This window comes from Natrix helvetica (genome assembly GCF_964273705.1).
Source record: "Natrix helvetica genome assembly, chromosome: 6".
NCBI classification, from domain to species: Eukaryota; Metazoa; Chordata; class Lepidosauria; order Squamata; family Natricidae; genus Natrix; species Natrix helvetica.
This window is the reverse complement of record NC_138553.1, coordinates 61,990,183-62,016,978: the sequence shown is the minus strand read 5'-3', so window position 1 is coordinate 62,016,978 and position 26,796 is coordinate 61,990,183. Positions and strand designations below refer to the sequence as shown.

The following is a 26,796-nucleotide window of genomic DNA, read 5'->3' as shown; positions in this document are numbered from 1 at the left end:
GACTGAAAATCCTTCATGGCAAAATCCAAGCAAGATTTTCAACCAGAAAGCAGAGAGATTTTAGAAGCCTTTTCGCTCTGTGGCTGAAAATCCTACTTGGATTTCAGCATGGATCTTTTTCAACTAGCCCCAGATATTAGAAAGAGTCATCCTGGCAGGTGGTGGTGGCTTACAACTTTCCCTGCCAGCTTCCTCTGTGAACACATTGTCAAGTGCCCAGATTACAATCACATAGGCATTGTGATGGCCATAAATTCAGTTATGGGTTATAAGACCTTATGTTTAGCACCAGGGTAACATCAACCCATTGCTGAATAAGTAGTCATAAATTGTGAACTAACTATTTAAAACTTTGTGAGCATACTCTGCAAGGAACACATTTTATGTAAACATTAAAGAAAATGGCACAGTATGGAATTTCTTTCTTTTTGTTAGTTCAGTTCTCTCTCAAGTTCTTTAGACAGACTATGAGGTGGGTGGCTTTAGAAGTGTGGTTTATAAATAAACTTAATAAATGTGATGTCTAATTAAATTTTGCTTAAGAAATTGAGAGGTTTTTTATATTGCTATAAATGATCTCCATGGTAGACTAAGCTTGATTAAAATTAAGAAAAATAGAGTATACTATTTTGAAAAGAAAATACATAGTTGTCATATTATCACACATCTGTTATGCTCTATAAGAATGAAAAATAATTGTTGTTTATACAAAAACTATACAGATAATTGTTCTCAGTGTGTTTAATGAATGCTTTGAAAGTCACAATCAGGATGCATGTGTAGCAGCGCCTTTCACATTGTCTCTCTTAAAAACTCATGAGAGACATAATATTTCCATTTCTTAAGTAATGTTTAGATATGTAGATGTTTAGAGTGTTACCTGTTGATTGATAACTTTTATCCAACATAAATTTGTCTGATATCTTAGAATGTAGCTTACATCTCTGGATTCTATGAATGTATTTATTTGTTAACCCTCTGCTTATTAAATATTCAGATAATTGATAATCATGACCATGAAACAGAATTATTACAGAGAAATCAAAAACTCCAAGATGAAGTTGCTGTATTAAAATTAGAACTTGAGCACATCAGGATTCAACATCAGGAGGATGAAAGCAAATATTTGGAAGAAAATGAAAGTTTGAAAGAAAAAAATGAAGAACTTAAAAAAGAACTGAAACTAAATGAAGACGCTTTGACTCAAACGGTTTTTCAATACAATGGACAAATAAATGTATCACAAACTGAGGTTGCAATGGTAGCATCCAAATTGGAACATTTCAAGGAAAATAAAGAAAGATTGGAAATAGAACTTGATTCACTACGCTCTCGTTTGAGTTCTGCTCTTCAGGAACTTGATCGTTGTCAGGTATCAAAAAGTGATCTTGAACGATTGCTTCAGCGAGAGAGGGATGAATGGCTCCACTTAAAAGATAAATTGAACCACGATGTATGTACTGTACGAGAAATAAACAGTGGCTTGTCTCAACAGTTAGGGAAAACTGAAAGTAAAGCTAATAGTCTAGAAAACGAGCTTCACCATGTAACTCACGGTCTCCGGGAAAAGAACTTGCTGTTAGATAGTATTCAAAGAGACCTAAATCAATCACAGTGCCAAGTGAAAGAACTTGAAAATGCACAACAAGTCTCAAAGGATCAAATAAACAAATATGTAATAAAACAGGAATCTATGCAAGAACGTTTAGCACAGGTCCAAAGTGAAAATCTCTTACTCCGACAACAGCTTGAAGATTTTCAGAACAAGGGCATTATCAAAGAAAAAGCAGTGACTGATGTTCAAGATAAATTCAGTGATATTTATAATAAGCTCAGAGCTGATACTGAAAAGCAAGCTCAGATAATGGAAGAGAGAAATAAAGAATTAATCACAAAATGTAATAATTTAAAGGACCAAGTCATTAAATATGAATCTGACAAAATAGACAGAGAGGTAAGTATGATTTATGTTCTGTCAATTCTATCAATGATCATTTTTCAGGATACAGAAATCTAAGCTTAATTTTCCCTTGTCTCCAAGGGAGATATTAATTATATATTAATTGAATATGATGATGAACTTTATAAGTAAGTGAAATATTGCCATTTTACAGCACAACTTTAGATGGTATATATAAAATTAAGCACACTTCAAAGTTATTCTGAATAATTTTTATATTCCTTCTGCTAGTAAATTGTTCATTGCTTTGGTTGATAGCAATGTTGGTCAGGAAAGAAAATTATTTGCGTATGATATGTATCAGTGATGGTGAACCTATGGCACGCGTGCCACGGGTAGCACACAGAGCCATTTGTCAGGGCACGTGAGGCGCTGCCCTGTCAGCTGGCCAGCACGCATGCGCGCGCTGGCCAGCTGAGTTCACCATTTTTAAAAGCCATTTTTTCATCCTCCCCAGGCTCCAGAGGCTTTATAGGAGCCTGGGGAGGGCGAAAAGAGCCTCCCCCGCCCCCCCCCCCCCCCCGGAGGCTTCAGGGACCGTCCGGAGGCTTCCCTGAAGCCTTCGGAATGCTTAAAATGACCCTCCGAGCAAACCGGAAATTACTTCCGGTTTGCTCCGCGGGTCGTTTTGAGTGCTCCGAAGGCGTCAGGGAAGCCTCCGGACGGTCCCTGAAGCCTTCAGGACGCTTAAAACGACCCTCCGAGCAAACCGAAAGTGACTTCCGGTTTGCTCGGAGGGTCGTTTTAAATGCTCCAAAGGTGTCAGGGAAGCTCTGGACTGTCCCTGAAGCCTTCGGAATGCTTAAAACGACACTCCGAGGAAACCGGAAGTCACTTCCGGTTTGCTCGGAGGGTCATTTTAAGCATTCCGAAAGCTTCAGGGAAGCCTCCAGATGCTCCCTGAAGCCTCCGGAGGACCTCCTGGAGGGGGGGAGGCTCTTTTCGCCCTCCCCAGGCTCCTATAAAGCCTCTGGAGCCTGGGGAGGGTGAAAAAAGCATGTAAAAATGGGTGGGTCGCGCCTATTGTGCACGCATGCGCACTGGGGGGGTCACACATTGCATTATGGGTGTGGCACACCTGCACACGACCCTCCCTGCGCTCCCCCCACTTGTGGCACGCGAGCCAAAAAAGGTTCGCCATCGCTGATATATATGAACATAGAGGCATATGCATACATGCCCAAACTATATGATATTTCATATAGACATGAAATATACGTCAAACATTTTTACCTATTATAAATATTACTTGGATAAATTAAAATGCAACCATTTCAGTCTATTTTGTATGAATTATTTCATTAAAAACCTTTTAGAGTACAATAAGGCAATTGCAGCAAGAGCTTGCAGATTCCCTCAAAAAACAATCCATGTCAGAAGCTTCATTGGAAGTTTCAACACGTTATCGTATTGACTTGGAGGAGGATAAACAGCAACTTCTGAAGGAAATAGAAAGGATGAAATGTAAGGTATGCTTGTAACAGTTTATTAAATGCTTTACTATGGGAGCAGAAGAGATGACATCCAACACTTTCTGATGCATTAGTTTTTGAAATAGTTTTGCCATGGTTCTGTTCCTAGATTGAGAAAACCTTCCAGAAAGTAGAATATCATTTGACTCTCTGGCATTTTTACTGTGGGATGCATAAAGGTTATGGTGTCCCCCAGGCTACTCAACTTCTGTATGTAATCCGTGCACTAATGATTATCAAAAATTACAGGCCTGGGTACCTTCTTTATGCAAATAATATTGAGGTTTCTTCTTTTCATCATCATCAAGTATGCTGAGCTTGTTGACTTGTTGCTTGGGCTAGATTGAAGACATTCTGGTTAGAGGAAATCTCAGCAAATGGGGAGGAGCTTTTCCTGTTTTCTTCTTCCTTCAAAGGATCAGTTGTAAACAAAAGTGCCTATTTGCCATTTGTTCATGATGTTTCATTGTATGTGAAACAAGAGATTATCTTGCTTCTATTATCTATTCACTAGTTATTTCCCAGTAAAATTACTGCAATGCGCTCTGTATAGGGATGCCTTTGAAGAAGATTTAGAAACTACAGGAGTCTAGGATGGGGTGACTAGGCTGTGATAGGGTATATCATAGCAGGAGCACATTGCACCTATTTTTTGGCTAAGCCACATTGGCTCTCAAATTTTACAGTTGCAAGATTCAGAAGTACAGACTATCCACTGTGAAAGATCTACTCAGGAATTAAGACATGCTTTGGATATTAAGGAACGTGAAGCAAGTGCGGCATCTCAGAAATTACAGGATCTTCTGGTAGCATCATCAGAAACAAATAATACTATAAAACAATTAGAAGAGCATATACAGAGGTAAAGCATGCTGAAATTTAAATGTGCTAAATTATGAGAATTGATTAAAAAAATTCTTCTTCAGTTTATATTTCCATATGGTATAGAATCATTGAAACACATAAAGAGGAAGAAATATAGTTGCATTGTATCCTGTTTTGAGACTATGTGTTTTCCTTTTAAGACTTGAAATAGAAAATGCCAGATATGAAGCTACAACAAACCAGCAATGTAGTAGAATTGAGATACTTCAAAAAGACCTACAGGATAGTGTTTCTGTAAGTCAGCCATAATATTTTGGGGAAATAAGATTTCATGTTTAATTACTGTTTTTTATATTTTTAAAAAATGAAATATTTCAGAAGCTATTATAGCATAATTAGTTTCCTTCATTTTCAGAAGTCCTAAATAAATTTATTAACATTTTTGAAATCATGAATGTAGCAATAATAAGGAATGTAAATAACAAAATAGATTTTTAGAGAATTTCTGAAGACTGAAGACTTCTGCAACTTGCATAATGACTTGATTTCTTTTGTGGTGATCTAGGTTCATAATCGTCTTGAGGAATTGATAACCAGTTTACAGACAGCAAAAATCAGTTTAGAAGAACAACTAAACCACCAGGTATTCTGCTTTTTTTCATAAGAATGAAATGATCAGCAGTATTTTTGAGACAAGGATAATTCATATATAAGATAATCAACACATTTCCGTTACAGATCATTCCCTTTGATTTCTGTTAATCTTTATATATTTCACAAGAAAAAATCATAGATATCAGAGAGTTTAAGAGAACTGCACTGGCTGTGCAGTTTGGGTGTCGCATGTAGACATAAAGTATAGCCAGTTTTATTCACAAATACAGGGGACTAAAATAAATTGAAACAAGATTCTTACAGTAATAATATGTGAATCAGTGCAGGAAACAAAAGCTAGAGATATTTGGACTTGAGAGCTTCAGTGCTCTTGCTTTAAAAAAAAAAGATTAACAGTATTGGAATGGGCCTTGTAGGTCATCTAGTCCAACCGCCCGCCCAAGCATCTTTGTATAAGGACATTGCAGAATAAGGGGAGAATAAGGATGTCCATATAGTTAATTATTGTCAATTATTTCTGAGAGAATGACATAACTAGTGTAGCATATTCAGAACTGAATGTAATCATATAAGGAAAAAAAACAGCCAATCAGCGTTATTTTATTATTATTGTTTTAATTGTGATTAGTAATTAAATATACTTCTTAGAGTCACTTTACTATTTGAAACTCGTAAAAATCTCTTTTAGGACTTGAGAGTTTTTAAATTACAGTCTTGCAAATTTTTAAATTTCATTTTTTGTTTTTGAAAGCAAGTCTTAAATTGGCAAATCAGTGACATGTGAAACACAGTTTCTTAATAGTTTTATTTTGTATTCACTAAGACTTATTCACCTTGGAAAATTGAAATGAAAATTCTGTTTTAAATTGATACTAGCTTTGGAGATTTTATGGGTATGTCCATATAATTTTTTGTGGCATTAAAATAGTTTTATCATTACCTTCTCTCAGCATGTTTTTCAATTTCATATTCTAAAATCTAGCTTATGCATATAGATAGTCCTTGAATTATGACTGCAATTTAGATTGGAATTTTGGGTGTAAGTCTCAACGTTTATCATTTTTTATTTTATTATATAAAATACAAAGAAGAAAAGAAAATTGGAAATTAAGGGAGGGAACGGGGAAAGGAGTATGTGAGATACAAGGGGGAAGATAAAAAGAAAGAAAAGAGGGCATTGACTTCCAAATCTTCCTGGCACAGTACAAGATAAACACATTCCAACCTCAACTTTTTGCTTTTTGCTACATTAATATATAACTAGCCATTCCTATAACACCAAATCTTTCTAATCAACAAAATCAAGGTCAAAGTTTCATTTTTTTTCTTCACAAGCACGAATTCCAGAAGTGATATCTAAATAAGGGAAAAAAATCCTCTTTAAATAAAGGAGTCAATTTAACCATTCCTGCTTTATCTTCCTTGCTATGGAAATAATGCGTATTTCTATTTCCACCTAGTAATCTTTGTGAACTGTCACCATTTTCATTTATAAAATTTATTGTATTCTTTCAAATTCTTTGGCCTTACTGGAAAAAAAAAAGGGGGGGCTTTTTTCACCCATTTTTTTCAAAGTACTAAACTTCTTAAAAACAAAACACTTTTAAAAATCAAAACTTTCTAATATGTCTTTTTCTTTGACTTCTTAACATATAAGCTTTGAACTTCAGTATTGCATTTAGCTCCCTCCTTTTTTCCTTTTATAAACATCCTTTTTAACAAATAGAGTTTTTCTTTAAACTGCTACATTATTTTCTTTAACTTTCTCTTAATACAGGTACTCTCAAATACATTTTCAATAAGTTTTGCCTACTGTAAGAGTTACTTAAGCATTATTTATATGTAAAAAAATACATTTTCAAATTTTGTCTCAGAACTTCCTTTTAGCTGCACATAACAAGTAGAGAAAAATGCATCCTGATTTCAGTTAACTCATTAAGTTTAAGTCACTGCTTCCAGCTTATCTTCATGGAGTAAAAAATTTTTTAATTCTCTGAAAGTATCAAAGACTTGTAGGCCTTTCTTTTTATCACAAGTTCCCCAACCTTGTTAATGTCTTTAAAGAAAAAGTTCCAAATTTCTCTTTTTTCTCGACATTCTTCTTTCAATTGTGTTGAGAGGTTTTACATTTGAACCATAGTAGTGAAGGTGAAAGAGAAAGTTAATATCCCGTTCTTCCAAACCTGCGATAAACTACTCTGCATTTTCAGCTACTTTTGAAATTGCCTTGGCAGTTTTGTAACATTCTCCACATGTTTACATCTGAGAAGTAGTTTGAGAGGATTTTTTGTCATCAGAGAACAACTGTTCAACAAATTGGTGCATTTTATTTAGAGACCTTTCAAATATATCTCTAATACTTTTCTCCACCAACTTGGCTTCCTCTTTTAGTCAGAATCAGAAGATTTTAGGCACCCACAGCTAAGGAGATCAAGCTACCAGTTACTTCAATCTATATAAATAAAAATGTAATGTTTGTTCAAAATCTCAAATCTCCAAAAGTTCTTCACTGATTGCTTTGAAATTTTGACACAACATTGCATTCGACTACGTGCATGTTTTTATATACATATATTACATAGATGTCACATCTGTGACAGGTAAAAACATGCTTTTTTGAAAACCAGCACCATCTGCTGGAAGTAAAAGCAACACACATATACCATAGCGTTCATTTCTTGAGTATAGTATATTCGGAACAGTTCGGCCTCTCTCCAGCTTTGTCCCGACGGTCCCTTTATATGTGTGGCTGGGCTGCAGCTGCACCCTTTCCCCTTTCCGCCCCTCCGATGACGAGCTTCGCCATTTCCACCAAGGAGAGCTGAAGCTTTTCCCCCTCCCTTCTCTCTCCTCCCCTCCCACCAGGCCTTTGTTGTCTGCGGTGGGGCGGCGCCTGCTCCATCCCTCAGCCGCCTCCCACCCTTAAGCCGGCCTCCCCCCGCCCAGCCCAGTGGAGCTCCAGAGGAGGTGGAGGCAGAGCGTCTCCTCAACCTGACCGGCTGTGCGTGCTCTCCACCCCCCTCACAGGGAGCCAGCTATGTCAGCCTGAGGCGCAGCGGGGCTGGGGCGGCCGCTGGGTGCCCCGTGAGGTGGCAACTGCAGCGCCAATGGCGTCTCTGGATAGGGCCATGGCCAGTGGGGGCTGCCTTGCATCCGCGTCGCCAGGGGTGGCTCCTTCCTCCTCCTCCTGCTCCTCAAGGGACGCCGGCTGCCTCCTCTCGCTGCCACCATTGAGGGAAGCCGGGTCGGGGGCGGCGGCCTCCTCTCCTCCTCAGCTCAGCCAGGCTGGGGCCTTTGGGAGCGTCCTCCAAGGCGGCTCTTGCAGGGGCCACCGTGACTCACTTCCATGCGGGGCCGCCTCTGCTGGGGGACTTGCGCTTTCTCTTTTCTTTCTTTTCCATTTAACCAGACTGTGCCACAGCAACGCGTGGCCGGGTACAGCTAGTAGTAAACTAAAATCACAGCTTTCTATCTTTATCTTTCTCTAACAGCTTTTATTTTCTCAGCACACTTCCTTATTTGGCTTGCCTTAGCAGCCTTCTTCCTTGTTCTTTGAGACAAAAAAAGATTCCTCAAAAAACAGCTCTTCAAGAAATAGTAGGCTGTTGCTAGAAAGAGCCCCTTTTAAGTTGCCTTAAGATAGAATAATAATCATTGAAGGTGATTAAGAAGAGGTAGGCATAACTTACTGTCCGTTTGAAAGGTGGATTTCCAAACGACAGCTTCTTCAACCTCCAAACAGATTGCAGCCTCTTCCCTCCCAGCTTTTGGCATGTAGATACCTTCAGGGTTCAACTCCAGAAACCGTTTTCTGGTTTACAGCTGTATTGAAGGGTTCTGAGGGGAAGTTCTTCAACACACCATGGCCAGGTGGGTCATAAAAGCTGATGGGATATCAGTCCCTTCAGTTAGAAGGCAGAAGAGCAACACCCCAGGAAAAAGTCCTTTGGAGATCTCTTCCCGGGTGTGTGTTCAGTTAGCCATGTTCCCTGGAAGTGAATTTTGGGTGTAAGTCTTGATGGTCATAAGTCAAGGTACCATGTGCCCAGACTCAATTTTACAACCATTTTTATGGCAGCCATTAAGCAAATTATTGGGTCATTAAACAAGCCATGCAGTTGGAAGTCCAAAGCTATTGTACTGTACGGAAACTGGAAAAAGACATCACAAATGATTGGGCCATAAAACACCCATTTTGGATGTGAGTGGGATCTGACTGCAATATCTATCACCCCATTGATTACCAGGGTTGATTTGGCTGATCTGTCTGGATAGTCGAGTATCGTCTTCCTCCTGCATTGTTTTATGTGCATCCCTCCCGAGCTTGGTAGAAGAGGACAACCATCCCAGATAGAATAAGTATACCGATCTTGGTCAAAAGTATTTGATAGCTGCACCTTCCTGGAATCTCAAGACAAGCACTCATTCTGAGACTGTCATACATCTGAATGGTAATTAAACAACCAGTCATAAATCAAGGACTACCTGTAATTCAGGGATTTTTCTGTAATCTCCCATTCAACATACTAATCAGGTCTGATCCTATTTAGTTGATGGTCAAACAAGCAAAAATATGAATCGAGACTTGGTATCATTATTGGCAATTTGCTAAAATGTATTCACTTTGAGAGCTATTGGTGTTTTGAAACTAGTTATGACTAATATAATATTTTTCAAATTTAGAATATAATTGTTGCTATTAGATATAAATATTTTAGCTATAAAAACAATGTTAATAAAAAGATCATAAATATTTGAGAAAGTACTTTGTTTTTATCATAACTAGACTGTAGCATAGCCAAATGAAAAAAAAATCAAGCAGTGTGAATTGCTGCAAGATCCATTCTGGGTCGGTCACTGGAACCAGAGCGTTAGTCTTCCAAGCTTCAGATTTGTGCTAGAGGCCACCCTCAGGGAACTTTTCTCTACTGGAATGTGTTCTTTGGGCTATTCTATGCATCATATTTATGTTCTGCCTTCCTATTGGTTGATTAGTGTGTGGATAGCCGGCGATTGGCTGGTGTTTTCTTGTGCAGCCACAGTGTTCTAGTTCATATAGGACAGTTTCTGCAATGATTCCTGATGTTAGGAATCTCCCGGGTGTCCTTTTTATTTGCTCATACATTTCCCCTTTGAATGTGAAGAAGATATGTTGGCAGTACTGGAGTAATTCATTTGTGCCCTGGTTACATTGTTCTGATCTGTGGTGTAATCTTCTAGGGTTTTTTTAGCTTTTACTTTGTATGCTAAGTAAGGAGAGATGGATGGACACTATATCAAAGGAGACCATAATCTCCTCAGGAACCACATTTAAGGCTTGTAGTTTTGTCAAAAAGTGTAAATTGCTTTCTAATGGCTTTAAAAGACAGTTGGTCCTGGATAAAGATTAATTCTAGACAGGGCTTAATGCTAATTGTGCTCAAACACAGTCTTATGCAGTGCTGTGGACACATTTTGTAAAATCATATATAACCTTTATGATTATTTATATTTACAGAAATATAACAGTAATATATGTGGGGATTCAAAAGAAGCAAACTTTATGATATACTTCGTTTATTATTTTAATGAAAGTATTTGATTCTGTGGATGTCTTTGAATAAGCATGCATGCTTAAAGTGTCAGGTTCCGAAGGGATAATGAAACCAGCCAAACACAGAAATGGTTTGAAATGCAGTTTGTATTCTTCCTTCGGCACAAACTGACCAACAAAGCACTAAGGCAATGAATAAATTGTCAGAGCTGTCACCCTGTGCTTCCCACAACCTTTTATAGCTACATTGGTAATTAAAATAAGCTGCACCCCACGCATGCGCACATCCATCACCTTGTGACCCAGAGCGAAACCACCTGGCAATCATGGATTGTTAGCATGAATTTCTTCAGTTTGTGTAGGTGGGATGGTGAGTCTTGGCAGCTGGCCCAGTCTTCTCTCCTGAATGGCAGCTGACATGCAGCCCCCTACCACGGAGACAGCATTTGGGGCGCCATGAATTACAGTTAGTTAGGAGCTGAAGGACCCCTTTCCCCTGGTTTTGTGAGATGTCTGCGGTGGAATCTCTCTACCAGGTGGGGTACCCTACAGTCCTTGCTATGAACCCAAGATGCCTCCGACAGGGGATAACCTTTCCATAAAATAAGGTATTGTAACCGTCCCCTGTGCCACCTGGAAACTAGTATATCTTGCACTATATAGTGCTGTTCCCCATCTACAGTAACCAGGGGTGGCAGCCGTAGTGGGTCTCCTCTGATATTAGAGGCCTGGATTGATTGGAGCAGGCTGCAGTGGAAGACTGGATGTGTTTTCCCCAGTAGAAGGGGGGAGGTTTCGCTGCACTGTGACCGGGTTAATAACTCGCACGATTAGAAAGGCCCAATGAATTTGGGCCCAAGTTTCTTACATGGCAGCAGCAGACTGAGATATTTAGTGAAGAGGTATACCCTCTGGCCTACATGGAAAGGTCCTTGCGCCTTCCGCCTTTTTCGGCACTCTTTTTATATATGGCAAGAGTGACATAAGGCATCCCTCACCACTTTCCAAACTTTTTGCATTTGGCCTATCCACTCCTGCGAGTTCGTGTCATCAGGACGCACTTGAGGACACTCTGGAATTGGGACGAACTCCTGCCCTGTGGCCACATGGAATGGGGTAAACCCCGTACTTTTGTGCACTGCATTGTTATATGCAACTTGTACAAAGGGGAGGAGTTCAGCCCAATCAGTCTGTTGGTACTGGACATAACATCTCAAGTAGCGCTCCACCATCACGCTTGCCCTCTCCGCTGCACCATTTGTCGCAGGGTGGAAGGCTGTACTAAGTCCCTGTGAAGACCCCACCATTGCCACGAATCTATGCCAGAACCGGGCAGTGAATTGCACTCCCCTGTCTGAAATTATCTTTTTGGGGATGCCATGGAGTCTATAGACATGGGTAATAAACAGTTTGGCCAGCTTCCTAGAAGATGGAAGGCCAGTACATGCTACAAAATGAGCCTGCTTGGAAAACAGATCTATTATCGTCCAAATGACCTTGTTCCCTTGGCTGTCCGGTAAGTCCATGATGAAGTCCATGGCTATCTGTTCCCATGGCCGGATTAGATCTACCACCTTCTATAAAAGTTCAGGAGGCCGTTCAGGCCTGGCCTTCATGGTGGTGCAAACAATACAACTCCTTATATATTCCTCTATGTCCCTCTTCATGTGGGGCCACCAGAACTGGCGTTTTACTAAATACAGAGTCTTGAGGAATCCAAAATGTCCAGCCGAGCAAACGTCGCGGCAACGCTGCAGCACGGCCACCCGTACCACACTTAGTACTTATAACTTCAACCCCTTCCAGGCAAAGCCCTTCCACTGTATTAATAAAGTTTGATTTTCCTGATATCACTGGTCCATTGGGAGTGCTGCTTTGATTGTTCTGGAGAGGTTCTTCCCCTGGGCATACAGGTTTGGTGCTGATGGGGCTTGTTGAGTGGCTAACACCCTAGGCTGTGAGGTCGGGATGATAGCCTGTACTAGATCCTCCCTTTTATTATGATACTGTGGTTTGTGGGAGAGGGCATCAGCTAAGAAGTTATTGCCCCCTGATATATATTTTAATTGGAAGTTGAATCGCCAAAAATACAAGGCCCATCTAACTTGTTTTGGCGACAATCTTCGCAGGGTCTGGAGGGCCTCCAAGTTCTTGTGGTTCGTCCAGAAGGGTATCCCTCCCCCTTCTAGTCCCCCTTCATGTCAACAGGGCCCACTGGACTGCAAACACCTCCTTCTCCCAAATGGGCTAGTTGTGTTCGATCCCAGTCAACTTCCTCGAGGTGTAGGCACATGGCTGTAGGACTCCTTCATTGTTCTTTTGTAAGTGGACTGCAGCCACCGCCACATCATTGGCATCTGCCTGAACCACAAATGGCTTAGTGGGCTCTGGATGTTTCAATAATGGCTCTTGTGCGAACAAGAGCTTCAGACGCTCAAACGCTTGCTGACATGTTGTCCACACAACTGGGCTTCCCAGTCGAGGGTTTGACTTGAGATGTTTTGTGCGTAAGAGGTTGGTTAGTAGAAGGGCCACTTGGGCAAAGGATGGGATGAACTGTCGATAGAAATTGGCAAACCCTAAAAAACTCTGTAACTGCTTGCGGGTTTTAGGAGCCTGCCAGTCCAACACCGCCTTTACCTTCGCGGGGTCCATCTCCACCCCTTTAGATGAAATACAGAACCCAAGGTAATCCAATTGCGTCCTGTGGAATTCACATTTAGACAATTTAATGTATAAATGTGCATCCAGCAGCTTTTTAAGCACTTGATATACATGGGTTACATGGTCCTCCATGGTCTTGGTATATATAAGGATATTGTCTAAATAGACGAGTACCCCTTGATATAGATGCTCATGCAGCACTTCGTTAATTAGCTGCATGAACTCTGTGCCATCAAGTGGTCCTTAGACCGTACATCCAATGGTGGTTTAATTATCCCTTCGGAACCTGACAGTTTGTCAGAGCTGCCACCCTGTGCTTCCCGCCACCTTTTATAGCTACATTGATAATTAAGATAAGCCGCACCGTGCATGCGCATACCCATCTCCTTGTGACCCAGAGCGAAACCACCCGGCAATTAATCATGGATTGTTAGCATGAATTTCTTCAGTTTTATAGGTGGGATGGTGAGTCTGGCCCAGTCTTCTCCCCTGAATGGCAGCTTCAGGCCTCGGAGCTGACATAAAGTGTGAATTTTCTTAAGAGACTATTGTATCTTTGCTTAATATTATTCTCTTCTGAGAAATAAATATTTTATTTTATTTTCAAATAAAAGCACACAATCATTTATGTAGCCATTGATTGTCAAATTAGCAATAAAGATGTAAAGGAAATATGAATAATAGCATTTGAAATGGATTTCAAACAGACTAAACATGAGTTTGAATTCTGCTCTTGTATTAGAAATATAACAAACTTTGGGAAAGAAGGTATACCAACCCAGTCTCCTTTTAAAGAGTCTGTGTATTTTGAGCAAGATGGCTATAACCTTGTCTCCCAGAATTGTAAATCCAACTGTCTGGAGCATTTGTGGATAAGTCTTCTGCTTGTCTGGAGAAGAATTACAGAGCCCGTTTACTTGTTGACTCTTCATTTACCATGGTCATTGGCACTGTCTTCAATCTGCCATTTCCACACAGAAATCTGACCTTTGTTATCTGAATTACGTAAATTCTGTATCTACATAAAGGTGCCTTGACTATTTCAAGGGCTTCTTTGTAATGCTTTTCATTCAGAAGTAATTCAATTTCTCCTCAGGCCCAGAAGGAAAATATGCTTTCAGTAACGGCACATGATGCTCAGAATTTGTGGGAAGAAGAACTGAAATTAAAATCAAAACTTGGGATTCGCCTTTCTGAGCTTGATAAGGAAAAGACAGAACTAATATCTCAGGTAGGTTCAGTATCAACAATTCACTGTGTTGGAAGTGATGAAGAAAAAATTGGTATTATGGTTGAGGTATCAGACTCAGACTAAGGAGAGCAAGTTTAAGTCCATGTTCAGCCATAGAAAACTCACTGAGTCTTGGTGCTTTAGACCAGTCACTGAGTTCAAACTACCTCACAGGATCATTGTGGTAAGGAAAATTGAAGAAATAAAGCATTCATATGAGTTGATTCATGTGAACAATAAATAAGCCTTAAATATCTTGGATTCAAAATTCATTAAGTCTTTCATTATGTATGAGATCAGAACCAGAAGTTATCTGGATGAGAGAAGCAGTCATAATTGATTCAGATGTGAACATCATGCTGTAAAAGTATGACTTGTCTTTTCTCTCATAGATTTTATAGTGGGCATAGATTTTAATGGCGCAGATGAGGGTTCTTTATGTTTTTATATTATCTGCTTGTGTATGTAACTGATAGATTCTCCTGTGCGCTGCTTGGACAGTCCAAGCATGGGTTAACACAGTCTAACTGCCCTAGGACTGAGTGAGATTTTTATTGTTGACCACGCCTCCCTTTGCCTCTGCAATTCAGTTTTAAAAACTCAGTCCGCCCGTTTGGACTGTTGCAGGGGAGTTCCTCAGTCTTATGACAGTTATACTGTACTCCCCAGAATTAATTAACGTGAAATCAAATAATAGAATAAATTCCTTTAAGGTTGACACGCCAGGAGAATTAAAAAAAAAAAGAAATCCAACAACTGGAGTGACCGTCAGGAAACATTAGTAAGGAGCGCGGGGTTCTGTGAGCTGTCCGGCGGCTGCCGGCGCTCGAGCTGGGGGCGGGAAACTTCCCCATCGATCAGCTTGCCCCTTTTCGCGTTTCTGGGCTACCTGGGTGGAGCGCTGAGGCTCTCCAGTATAGCGAAGGAATTTCCTTGACAAGTGGCTGCGGCGGCTACCTTAAGGGGTTCGCGCGCCTTTCGCCGCCTCCCCGAACTAGCGCCGGCCATTTTAAGGCTTTCGCACGCTTTCTTGCCGTTTGCCTGATTCAAAGCTTGCATTTGCAAGGTTTTGCGCGCTTTTGGCCGCAAACCAGGCAATTTCAGAGCCGAATGCTGCGCGCACAGCGGCGGCCATTTTCTTAGTGAAACGGCACTCTGAGGAGAACGGACACAACGACAAGACGTGTTTTCGCCTCAGTGACGGATTCCAACAGCTTGAAGGCCGCGTCTGGGATTCCAGCTCGGCCTGCCTCATCTGACTACAGGTTCCCGCCTAATCTACAGGCGGCACCGACAGGTTAGAGGGTATTGTCCCTCGGGCTTCCCTCCTAACTTTCTGTAAATCAATAGGCGTTCTCAGGCCAGCTGGCCACGCCTTGAGCCCTTCTCCACCTCCATCCCAGCCATCTCACCCTACCTTGCCGCCTCCTACCATGGCAGACAAAGGGTCAGGGGAAATGCAGGCTGGGCCTTCCTCAAAGAGGAGCAAATTAGATCTAGCTCCTAGTGGGGGCAAAGGGGGCAGGAACGGTACCAGAAGGGCATCTCCAGATCCCCAGGGCTGTGGGGACAAGGGCAAAGAAAGCAGTCGTAAGAATAAGGCCCCACAACCCCCTAGGCCTGATAGGTCTCCAAACCGAATGGAGCCTTCACCAGACCGATCCCCAAGACCAACTAGGGAGGAAAGACCTGCTTCCCCCCCAGGGGTCAGGTCACCCCCCTCCTCAGGGGAAATATCTAGGGATTCCTCTCCAGATGCTTCCTGGGGGTATCCCGATTCTCCCAGCTCCTCCATCAGAGAGGAATTGGGGCCAAGTCAGGCCTTCCACACTGAAGGGGATTTTTACAATACCAGAAGGGGCAGGAAGCGTCCCGCTCCTACACCAATCCGTCCCCAGGGAGGACAAAGGGTCCCATCTGTCTGCTGAAATGAGAGAAATAATCTCTCAGGCCATCTCCCAAGGCATTGCTGAGGGCCTACAGCAGAGGGAAGCTCCCACTTCTAGTGGAGCCAAACCAAAAACCCCAGCAAGTCAAAATAGGAAGGATAATCCCCCGTCTCCTGGCACCTCAGTGGCTACTGAGGAGTCAGGATGGGAAGAAGGTGAAATCGATGATTTTGAATTATCCGCAGATGAGGATCTTCCCCCTGATAAGCCAGCTTTCACAGGGTTGTTCAAACCCTCCTTGTTCAAATCCATCCTGCATAAAGCAAAGGCTGCAACTGAATTGGGGACTGCTCCAAAGGGTACCACCACTTCCTCTTCGTCCTCTAAGGACCATAAAGAGGGACTATTTAACGAGCCAGCTCCCACTGTAGATGAAATCCCTGTGCCAGATCTATTTCTAGACGTGGTTCAGAGGCAGTGGATTCAACCAGGCACCCTCACTAATCACAGCGGAGGTGACAAATCACTTTACGCTGTAGAGTCTAAGATGGAAGAGGTCTTAAAGTTACCTGAGGTAGATGCCCCGGTCATATCCCTGACCTCATCCCAAAATCTTCCAGTTGACTTGCTAGAGGGCCTCAAAGCAGAAGACAAGCGCTCTGAAAAGGCATGTCATAAGACTCACCAGGCGGCTGCCTGGGCCATCAGAGCATCCACCTCTGCTTCCTTTTTTATCAGATCCTCTCTTCTCTGGCTCCGCCAGCTGAGATCCAGACCCCCTTCCGGGGGATCTCGCTGGAAACACGACATCAATAAAATCATCACGGCAGTAGAGTATTCTGCGGATGCCTCCTTGAACGCAGCAAAATTTGCGTCCAGGGCCTTGGCGTCCAATGTTACCTCCAGGCGCCTCCTGTGGCTTCGCCACTGGCAGGCGGACATGAAGGCGAAGTGGAAGCTCGCTTCCGCCCCCTTCAAAGGGGGACAACTCTTTGGGGAGGCTCTGGATAAGTTTACCATTGAGACCAAAGACAAACGGAAAATACTACCAGCCACCCTTAAGAAACATGACCGCAAGGGACCTGGTTCCTTCAGGAAACAGACCTTTAGATCTCAGGAGAATAACCAACCTTCCACTTCAGGCACCTACCAGAGAAACTTCTCTCAGACGGGGGATAGGGGTCAGGATAGGAACTCCTACAGCACCAGGGGCAGGCAACACCAGTCGCAGTCCTTTCAGAAGCCCTTTCGTGGCGGCTCCAACTCCCGCCAGTTTCGTAGAGGGAAATGACCACCAAGGGACACCTCCCATAGGGGGTCGGCTCCAGATGTACGCCGACAGGTGGGAGGAGATCACATCAGACTCCTGGGTCCTGAGCACAATCAGGAAGGGCCTAGTACTAGAGTTCCTATCATTTCCACAACGGAAGTTCATCCGTTGCCCAATCCCCAAAAATCCCCAGAAAAGGATTCTCATTGAGATGGAAATCGACCATCTGCTCACAATAAAAGCCATAGAACCCGTTCCAAGGGATCAGGAGAGGCGGGGATTCTACTCCATCCTCTTCCTGGTTCCAAAGAACTCGTGGGGATGGAGGGCCATCTTGGATCTAAAGTGTCTAAATCAACACTTAGCATACAGAAGGTTCAAGATGCAGTCCCTCCAATCCATCTTAGAATGCACAAGGCAGGGAGATCTACTCACGTCAATAGATTTGAGGGAGGCTTACCTGCATGTCCCAATTCATTTGGCACACAGAAGGTTCCTGAGGTTCCACTACGACGGGAGGCATTATCAGTACAGGGCCCTGCCCTTCGGCCTCTCGTCTGCCCCCAGGACCTTCACAAAGATACTGGCAGTACTGGCAGCCCACCTCAGGAACAGACCGATTCGTCTAGAATGCTACCTAGACGACATCATTATCCACTCGTCCAGCCCTGCTCAGGCGCGGAGAGACCTTCAGACAACCATCCAGACACTGGAGAAACACGGCTTCTCGGTGAACAGGGAGAAAAGCCATCTGGTGCCGACGACCCGCATCCAACATCTCGGCGGCGTCATAGACTCCAAGACGTGCCAGGTATTTCTGTCGCCAGACAGGATGAAGAACCTCCAAAACAAACTCTTGCTGTGCAAAAGGAAAAGGTCAGTGCCGATCCTGCATCTATCCCAGCTTCTGGGAATCATGATTTCGTGCATACAAGTGGTTCCCTGGGCCAGACTTCATGCCAGGGAATTGCAGTGGTTCCTCCTGCCAATGCAGAGGGCCAAAACCAGCAACTCACTACGAAAAGTAATCCTGCCACCCAAGGTGATCCGCTCCCTTGCCTGGTGGAGAACAGCAGCGGTGCGAAAAGGGTCTCCTTTCAAGGAGCCCGAAAGGCTAGTAGTGACAACCGATGCAAGCCTGTTGGGCTGGGGAGCACATTGTCAGGGCCAACTTGCTCAGGGAACTTGGACACTGAGGGAGGCGGGCCACAGCATAAACTGGCTAGAACTGAGAGCGGCCCGCCTCGCACTCCGTCAGTTTGCTCCTCACATTGTGGGCCATCATGTACTGTTAGTAACAGACAATGTTGCTACAAAGGCTCACATCAACAGGCAAGGCGGCACTCACTCCAGAAGCCTCATGCGAGAGCCAGAGGCACTGGGCAGATGGGCGGAGAGGCATCTGTCGTCCATCAGATCGGACCACATAGCAGGAACGAGCAATCGGGAAGCGGATTGGCTGAGTCGACAGACGATCGATCACTCCAAATGGCGACTGCATCCGGACATCTTCAATCAGATCGTGGAGAAATTCGGCGAACCGCAAGTAGACCTCTTTGCCACACACAACAACACACACCTACCCCGATTCTTCTCCCGCTATTACACTCCTCTAGCAGAGGGAACGGACGCCCTGAGGAGCCGTTGGCCCCCGGGCCTTCTGTATGCCTTTCCGCCGTTGCCTCTCATTCCACACGTAGTGTCAAAGTTGTTAATGGAAAAGGCAGAACTCCTGCTTGTGGCGCCTCACTGGCCCAGGAGACCCTGGTACGCCGACCTTGTCAGTCTCTCCATTCGCAACCCATGGAGAATACCTCAGGAGCAAATCTCCCTCAGCCAGGGACACATCAGTCATCCGGACCCCCAGTGGCTACAACTAGCCGTCTGGCACTTGAGGGGGATCTCCTGAGGAAACAAGACTTCTCTGACAAGGTCATCCAAACTATCCAGGCGTCCAGGCGACCTTCCACCAACAGAATATATGAGGCCACGTGGAATGCATTTTCGACCTGGTGCGGCAAGAATGGTGTTCAGGACGCTTCAGCTTCAATTCCTAACCTTCTTGATTTTCTGCAGGAAGGGTTGGACAAGGGCTTAGCGCCTAACACGCTCAGAAGGCAGGTGGCGGCTCTGTCCACCATCCTGTCATGTCATTCACGTCGGCCCTTGAGCCAACATCCTCAAGTGAAAAGTTTTCTGAAAGGTGCGGTGAACATCTGCCCTCAGGTGGTTCATCGTTACCCTTCCTGGAGTTTGCCCCTGGTATTAAAAGCACTTACCGGGGCTCCATTTGAACCATTACGTAAGACTAGTCTCCGTCATTTGTCACTCAAGACGGTTTTTCTCATAGCCATCACGTCCGCACGCAGAATATCTGAACTGGCTGCGTTGTCAGTAAGGGAGGGCCTTTGTATTGTTCATACAGACAGGGTCATTCTAAGGATTGATCCCACTTTCATTCCAAAGATGAATACGCACTTTCACAGATCACAAGAGGTGATCCTTCCCAATTTCTGCCCTAAAGCAGTTCATCCGACAGAAAAACTTTGGTATAAATTGGACGTGCGGAGGGCAGTGCGCATTTACATTAAAAGGACCAAGGAATTTCGCCATTCCGAATCCTTTTTTATTTCCTTCCTGCCTGGGTCGCTCGGTCGTAAGGTTTCTTCACACACGATCGGACGCTGGTTGAGGGCCTGCATAAAACTTGCCTATGAACACCAAGGCAAGGCATCCCCTCGCAACGTGACAGCGCACTCAACAAGGAGCACAGTGACTTCGGCGGCGTGGGCGACCCAGGGTTCCATCCTTGATATCTGCAGAGCGGCCACGTGGGCTTCTCCCACAGCATTCATAAAAAACTATAAAATAGACACCTTTGCCTCGGCTGAAGCCTCCTTTGGACGAAGAGTCTTACAGAAGGTGGTTGAGGCTTCAGACTCGTTGGAATCTACCCGCCCTGGGACACAATAGCTTGGGTATGTCCCATGCTTGGACTGTCCAAGCAGCGCACAGGAGAAAGACCGTTGTCTTACCTGAACGGTCGTTCTCTGGGCGCTGCGGGACAGTCCAACCCCACCCAGGGTTGGTGCTGAAGACTGACATTGAGGAGCTACAGGCAACAGGTCTACGTTCCAAGTCTTCGTTTTTAAAACTGAATTGCAGAGGCAAAGGGAGGCGTGGTCAACAATAAAAATCTCACTCAGTCCTAGGGCAGTTAGACTGTGTTAACCCATGCTTGGACTGTCCCGCAGCGCCCAGAGAACGACCGTTCAGGTAAGACAACGGTCTTTCACAATGCTTTTAGGAAGCAGTATTTTTAAACCCTTCTAGCTATTTAAATAATAAATTTGTATTGAGAATTTTGAAAGATCATAAATAAAACAATATTTCCTAAGGTTCAGGTAAATACAGTAGAAAAACTATTTTTACTTCTGTACAAACTGAAAAAAGTTGAGTAAAAGTTCTTTTTACTCTATCCTTTGTGAGTTCTGAAAATGAAAAGGATTTAAAACCTTTTTGACATGGTTTGGCATGCTGTTAGCCTTCACAGATGAGTGCGGTTCAAAAATGTAATTGCAAAAGCTCATGAAAACCCCAAACTTTGTTCCAAATTACCTTATTTGTTTCATAGTACACGCTTCAGCTTCTTAGCAGAAAGTTTTACCACCACTGGAACGTTCTGATAGATTGCTCCTGCACTATAGCATCAGGATGCTCATTTAAAATCGGGGCAGAGTATCAGTGTTTTAATAAAACTGTAATTTTGAAAATTACAAAATTTGGAAATAAATATGTATGTCAAGAAATAAAATATATTTCAACATAGTCATTTTATTTCACAAAGCTCAAAGTGAAGGTGGAATACCATCACAGATTTATCTGTGCGTTAAAACGTATGCTGTTTAAAATGTTGTCAAGTCTGGAAATTATGTTCTTTTACAGTTTGAGAATGAAAAGAAAAAAGTAAAGAAGGTACTAGAATTAAAGCGATCAGTGGAAACGCGACTAGATCAAGAAATGAAAAGGAACAGTGAATTACAAAAAGAATATCATGGGTAACTTTATTGTGCAGATGCTTTCTCTACATAGAATTTTTATTTTAAATATATTTAACATTGGTATAATGAAATAATCTTACATATAAAAGTTAATATCCCTGCTTCTGTGACCTGTGTTTTCTACATATTATGCACTACCTCTTGATTTATAATACAGATACAGGTAGTCTTTGTGCTATATCCATTTATTTAATGTAACAACTGTTCAAAGTTACAAGGGACTTGAAAGCAGTGACTAACTACCAGTTATTGCATTTTCAGCTTTGGCAATGTTCCTGGGCTTATGATAAACATGGGTGCTTGGCAATCAGCATGTTTTTGCAGTACTTGCAGAGTCTGTGGGTCATGTGACCATGATTTATGACCTTCCCAGGAAACTTCTGAAAAGCAAATTAAATAGGTAAATTTGCTTAAAGACCATAACAAAATAGTTATAACACAATTGGACACAATTCACTGAAAGTCTGCATCACTTAGTGATGGTTCTGGTCCCAATTGTGGTCATAAGTCAAGAACTACTCATTGTCCTCACTTAACAGCCACAATTGAGCCCAGTCATTAAGAGGTGCAATACATGACTTGACTTGATTTTACAATCCTTTTTAAAGTGGTCATAAATTGAGTCACTGTCTTAGATAAACGAATCGTGTTTGTTAAGCAAATCCATTCTCCCAAATTTGGGGGGGGGGGGGAGTTGTTGCAGGAAAGCAGCAAAAAGCATTGCTAATAATTGTTGCATGAACATGGTATGCTACAGCTGGTCGTTAAGTGTGAGAAGGCAGTGAAATATCCAAAATGCGATCATGTGACTGCAATGGGGTGTGCCAATCATAACTTTGAGGAGGAATCATAAGTAACTTTCAGAGAGTTTTTGAAACTTCGACTGGTTGTTAAGCACGGAGCAAGAAATGCATGGTGTTAACAAAGAAATGAAGACATTGAATAGTACATTAATAGAATTATAACCTCCAAAGGAATTAACTACAGTGGCAATAAAAGCCGTTTTGCTGCAAAATAGATGAAAGAATATTATAATGAAGAAAACATTGTATACTTTAGCAGTGGAAACTTTTATGTGAATTATTAATTAATTTGTACATCTACAGTATCAGAAAAACAATGTTAAATTGGAATTTTGGTCATTTTAAAATGGCTATTTGTAGAGTAATGAACAATGTCTAAAAATAGCAAATCATTATTTTTCACATTCTTTCCACTCATTCAGCCTTGGTAGAATTGTGCAGCAAAAGTAGCATCTATAGTATACTTTAAACAATTGTAGTAAAATTTATTTTTCTTTACAGTATAAAAAAAGTTCTAAAAATAACTAAAAAGAAGTTAAAAGGTTATGAGAGTGGAGAAAGTTCATCTCAAGTTAGCTTACATGGAGAAATAAAGAATAAATATTCAGAAATCGACAATGAAGTTGGAAAACTAAGAAAAAGGGTATGTACCAGCTATTACTTTAATTTATTTAAATTTCACTCTTACATAACGCTTACATAGTCCTTGTACTAGTGAACAATAAGCTCCAAGCTCAATTCAGAGTACTAGTCATTACCTATAAATAAAACAGTACAGTGGGAAACTGGGTTATTTAACTTTCTTCTTTAAATTGCTGCTTCTGTGGGATGGTGCTTAGGTTTGGACTTGGGGGGCAGTATCTTTCCATGGAAGTCTCAAGGCTTTTGAGCAACTGGTTCCCTTTCTTGTTGGCCTTCTATAATGAAACAAATCTTTCATTTAAGTGGGTAGTGGTGATTTGAGCTGCCTTTTCTGGGCTTTCATTTGATGCACAATTGGCTGCTTTATATAAAGTTTAAAATTATAAAAACTATAAAACTACCCAGAAACCTGAGATAGAGGTATTTATTTATCTGTTTATTTTGTGTCTTTGAATCAGTGTTGACCCCTGTTTATAAAAATCTTTGCACTTATATACCGGTATTAATATTTGGTTTCCCATTTGGATTTTTTTAATTGTTTTAATTGTTTGAACATAGAGTATATTAACTAAAACTTAATATAAAATGTATTAAATTTATATGCTGCTTGAGTCACCTTATTGATGAGGAGAGGAAGCATATGAATTTAATAAATAAAGTATTAGTTAAAATGCTTTTGGTTCACTTAGCTGTTACCTCTCAATATCTGCCACCAAATATGATAGGATTCTTTGTATCCCTGAGCAAATACATTAAATTATTACTTGGCTTTACAGAAAATCCTCAAGGTACGAACCTCATGGAGCCTGCCCATTAGGTTTGTAAGTCAAAAAATTCATCAAATGAATCTGACCATTTTTACAAATTTTTAAAATTAAATCCATTAATTTAATCAAATGGCTCATTAAATAAATGAAGATCTGTCTGTCTTCCAGCCTGCAACCAATCAGCTGTTTCTGCCTCCACTGATCAGCTATTTCTGGTACAGCTGAAGGAGAAACTAAATTGCTTCCAAGCAGCTCCCTTTAAAGTTTACCCCCAAAAAACCAATTTGCTGAAACATCTTCAGACAGCTGCCTAGAGTTGGGGTGAGACGGTAATTTACAGAATTCTCCATTGCAGTTGCTTTAAAAAAAAGAAACACTTATCTTACAGTCTCTAGCCAGCCAGGGGGAACAGGGGAGGGGTTTTACAGAACTCTTGGCTTGCAATAGTAACAAAGATGAGGTCATCTAGTCCAACCCACTGCTCTTACAAGAGTATTGCTGATAAATGTCTTATCCAGTCTCTTCTTAAAAGCCTCCAGTGATGAGGCACCAACAACTTCTGGAGGCAATCTAGATTTAAAACCTTGTTTTAAAAAAATACTGTCGTAATCAGCACAAGCCTCTCCATGCAAAATCCAAAAACTCATATACTGTACATTCGTTCTGATGAAAATTCGCTGAAGGAACCCTCGTATCCGGGGGATTACCCGTATTTTGAAAAGATGGTAGTCTTTTTCCTTTAAGTGTTTCTTACTTACAGGTTGATGAACTTTCTCGCCATTTGGAGGTTGAGTCAACAAGAAGTACCCAGTTGGAATCTACCAATTGTGAACTGCGTGAACAATTAGCATCTATGAAGATATTCCATAAGAATCATGAAAAATTAGAAAAAAGCAAATTGCAATTAGAAGAAGAGGTAGCTAACCTCAAACGCCAAGTACAGAGTAACTTAACAGATCTCAGCCAAGTGGAACAATATAAGAGAGAGATCGAAGAACGAGCTAAACAAGAGATAAGACAAAAACTGGAAGAAGTCAATTTCTTTTTGCAGGTAACTTACTTATTTCCTATCTTTATTATTTTTATCATTAACTCAAGAAAGAGAACATATATGCTATTCCTTCTTCCTCCTATTTTTCCCACAATCACAAATCTGTGAGGTGGGTTGGGCTGAGAGAGAATCGCTGGCCCAAAATCACCCAGCTGGTTTTTACATATCTAAGACAGAACTATAATTCACAGTCCCCTGGTTAAGTTGGTGCCTTAGACATTAGACCAAACTAGCTCTTTTAAATAATTGATGAATATTAATTGTAAGTTATTTCGTTGACAAAATTGCTTAACATTTTGATTTAATCAAGTTGCTACTATTACCTAATATTCTCAGATAATGGTTTAATTAAGATTTGGGTGTACAGCAAGGACTTTTCTTCTAAATTAATGCATTTTATGAATTAGACACAGGCTGCTTCTCAAGAAACTTTGGAACAGATAAGAGCTAATAGTAATGCTTCTTTGAGAAATCAATTGGAGAACAGAATTAAAGAATTAGAATCAGAGTTGACCAAATTTAGAAACAGCCATCAAGATAGCATATTACAAAAAGAATCTACACATACAGAATTGGAGAAATATAAAGGATTGTATTCAGAAGAAATAAAAATACGGAAATCTTTGGGGAGCAAATTGGATAGGTAAGTAAAAAAATGTTTCAATTCTTGAAAACGTATTTTTTTCTTATTTATTTCAGATTGGGTAATGTCAATATGAAAAGAAAAATTTAATATTGTAATCTCACTATGATAGTGATACCTGGTTAATGCAAAGCATTCTGTTGAGTGGTTTCAAAGATACCATATGGTAACAGCAACATTTAAGTATTCATTTAGTAAATCTGTATGCCTGCCCATCTTACTACCAAGGAATTCTAGGTGGCTTACAATACTACAAATAACAGAATAAAACAAGTAAAACATTGGACATTAAAAATAAATATTAAAACTAATATTAACATAGAATATCTAATATTAAATATAATATTTAATTTTATATTTAATAACATTTTCTATTAAATATAGTAATAAAGCTGAAAATATTTATTCAGATTAGTGCTTAAATAAATTAGGAAAATAACCTTTCTCTTTATACTTCTGTTTGTAATCTGAGAATATACCGTATTTTTTGCACTATAAGACGCACCAGACCATAAGATGCACATTAGCTTTAGTGAAGGAAAACAAAAAGGGAAAATCTGCCTCTGCCTCCCAGCATCCATCCGGTATTCATCTGGCTAGCATCCTTGCAGCAAACAGCAGGGTCAACTTCAGCACATTATTGCAGCCCCAGCACGTGGCTTGTCAGGGCTCCACTCCATTGCGCCCACCACCGGTCAACTGAGCTGAGCCTCTGCTGGGGAAGAATGGAGCCTTTGCTGCTGAGCAGCTGATTGGTGATTGGATCGGCCTCCTGGAATACCACCAATCTGCTGTTCTAGGCACCGCTGATCACCGCAACCACCATTTAGTGATTTCCGCCACCTAAAACAGCTGATCAGAAGTATTCCAGGAGGCCGATCCAACCACCAATCAGGTGCTCAGCAGAGAAGGCTCCAGCGTTCATGGCCGTGGTGATGACAGGCAGTGGCAAATGTCACCATAGCACCAACCCCCTCACCACCACCACAATATTCGCTCTATAAGATGCATAGACATTTCCACCCACTTTGGGGGGGGGGTGCATCTTATAGTGCAAAAAATACGGTAGTTCTGCAAATAAAGTTCTTTTTGACATATATGATGAAGACTTAAATATTCAGGGGTTTAACTTGTAGAAATATAAAAGAAAATGGAAATGGGATATTGGCTAAATAAGTCCCTAATATTTTATCATTGTTCAGATAGGATTTACCCTCATACTTGATTAGGCCTGGGGGATGCACTTTGTCAGGCTTATATCTTTGAGATGTAGTGTTTTCTCCAAAACAAGGGTGATTCTTTTAGACTCCTATCAGCTTTGAGAGAGAAGAGGTTGATAGAATTGGAGAGAAGGTATTTTATGTAATCCT

The 26,796-nt window shown here is 41.5% G+C and overlaps 1 protein-coding gene across 5 annotated transcripts in view; it reads left to right on the top strand.

The window, feature by feature from the left end:
• ANKRD26 (ankyrin repeat domain containing 26) overlaps positions 1-26,796 on the top strand; it is a 103,743-nt gene that overhangs the window by 60,821 nt on the left and 16,126 nt on the right. For all 5 annotated transcript variants that reach the window (XM_081958283.1, XM_081958280.1, XM_081958281.1 and 2 more), the window contains 10 exons: positions 998-1,954; positions 3,277-3,429; positions 4,119-4,294; positions 4,458-4,551; positions 4,823-4,900; positions 14,166-14,300; positions 21,405-21,517; positions 22,825-22,966; positions 24,493-24,783; positions 25,191-25,426. In XM_081958283.1, coding sequence (XP_081814409.1) covers positions 998-1,954; positions 3,277-3,429; positions 4,119-4,294; positions 4,458-4,551; positions 4,823-4,900; positions 14,166-14,300; positions 21,405-21,517; positions 22,825-22,966; positions 24,493-24,783; positions 25,191-25,426 — 2,375 coding nt within the window. The remainder of the gene's footprint in view (positions 1-997; positions 1,955-3,276; positions 3,430-4,118; positions 4,295-4,457; positions 4,552-4,822; positions 4,901-14,165; positions 14,301-21,404; positions 21,518-22,824; positions 22,967-24,492; positions 24,784-25,190; positions 25,427-26,796) is intronic.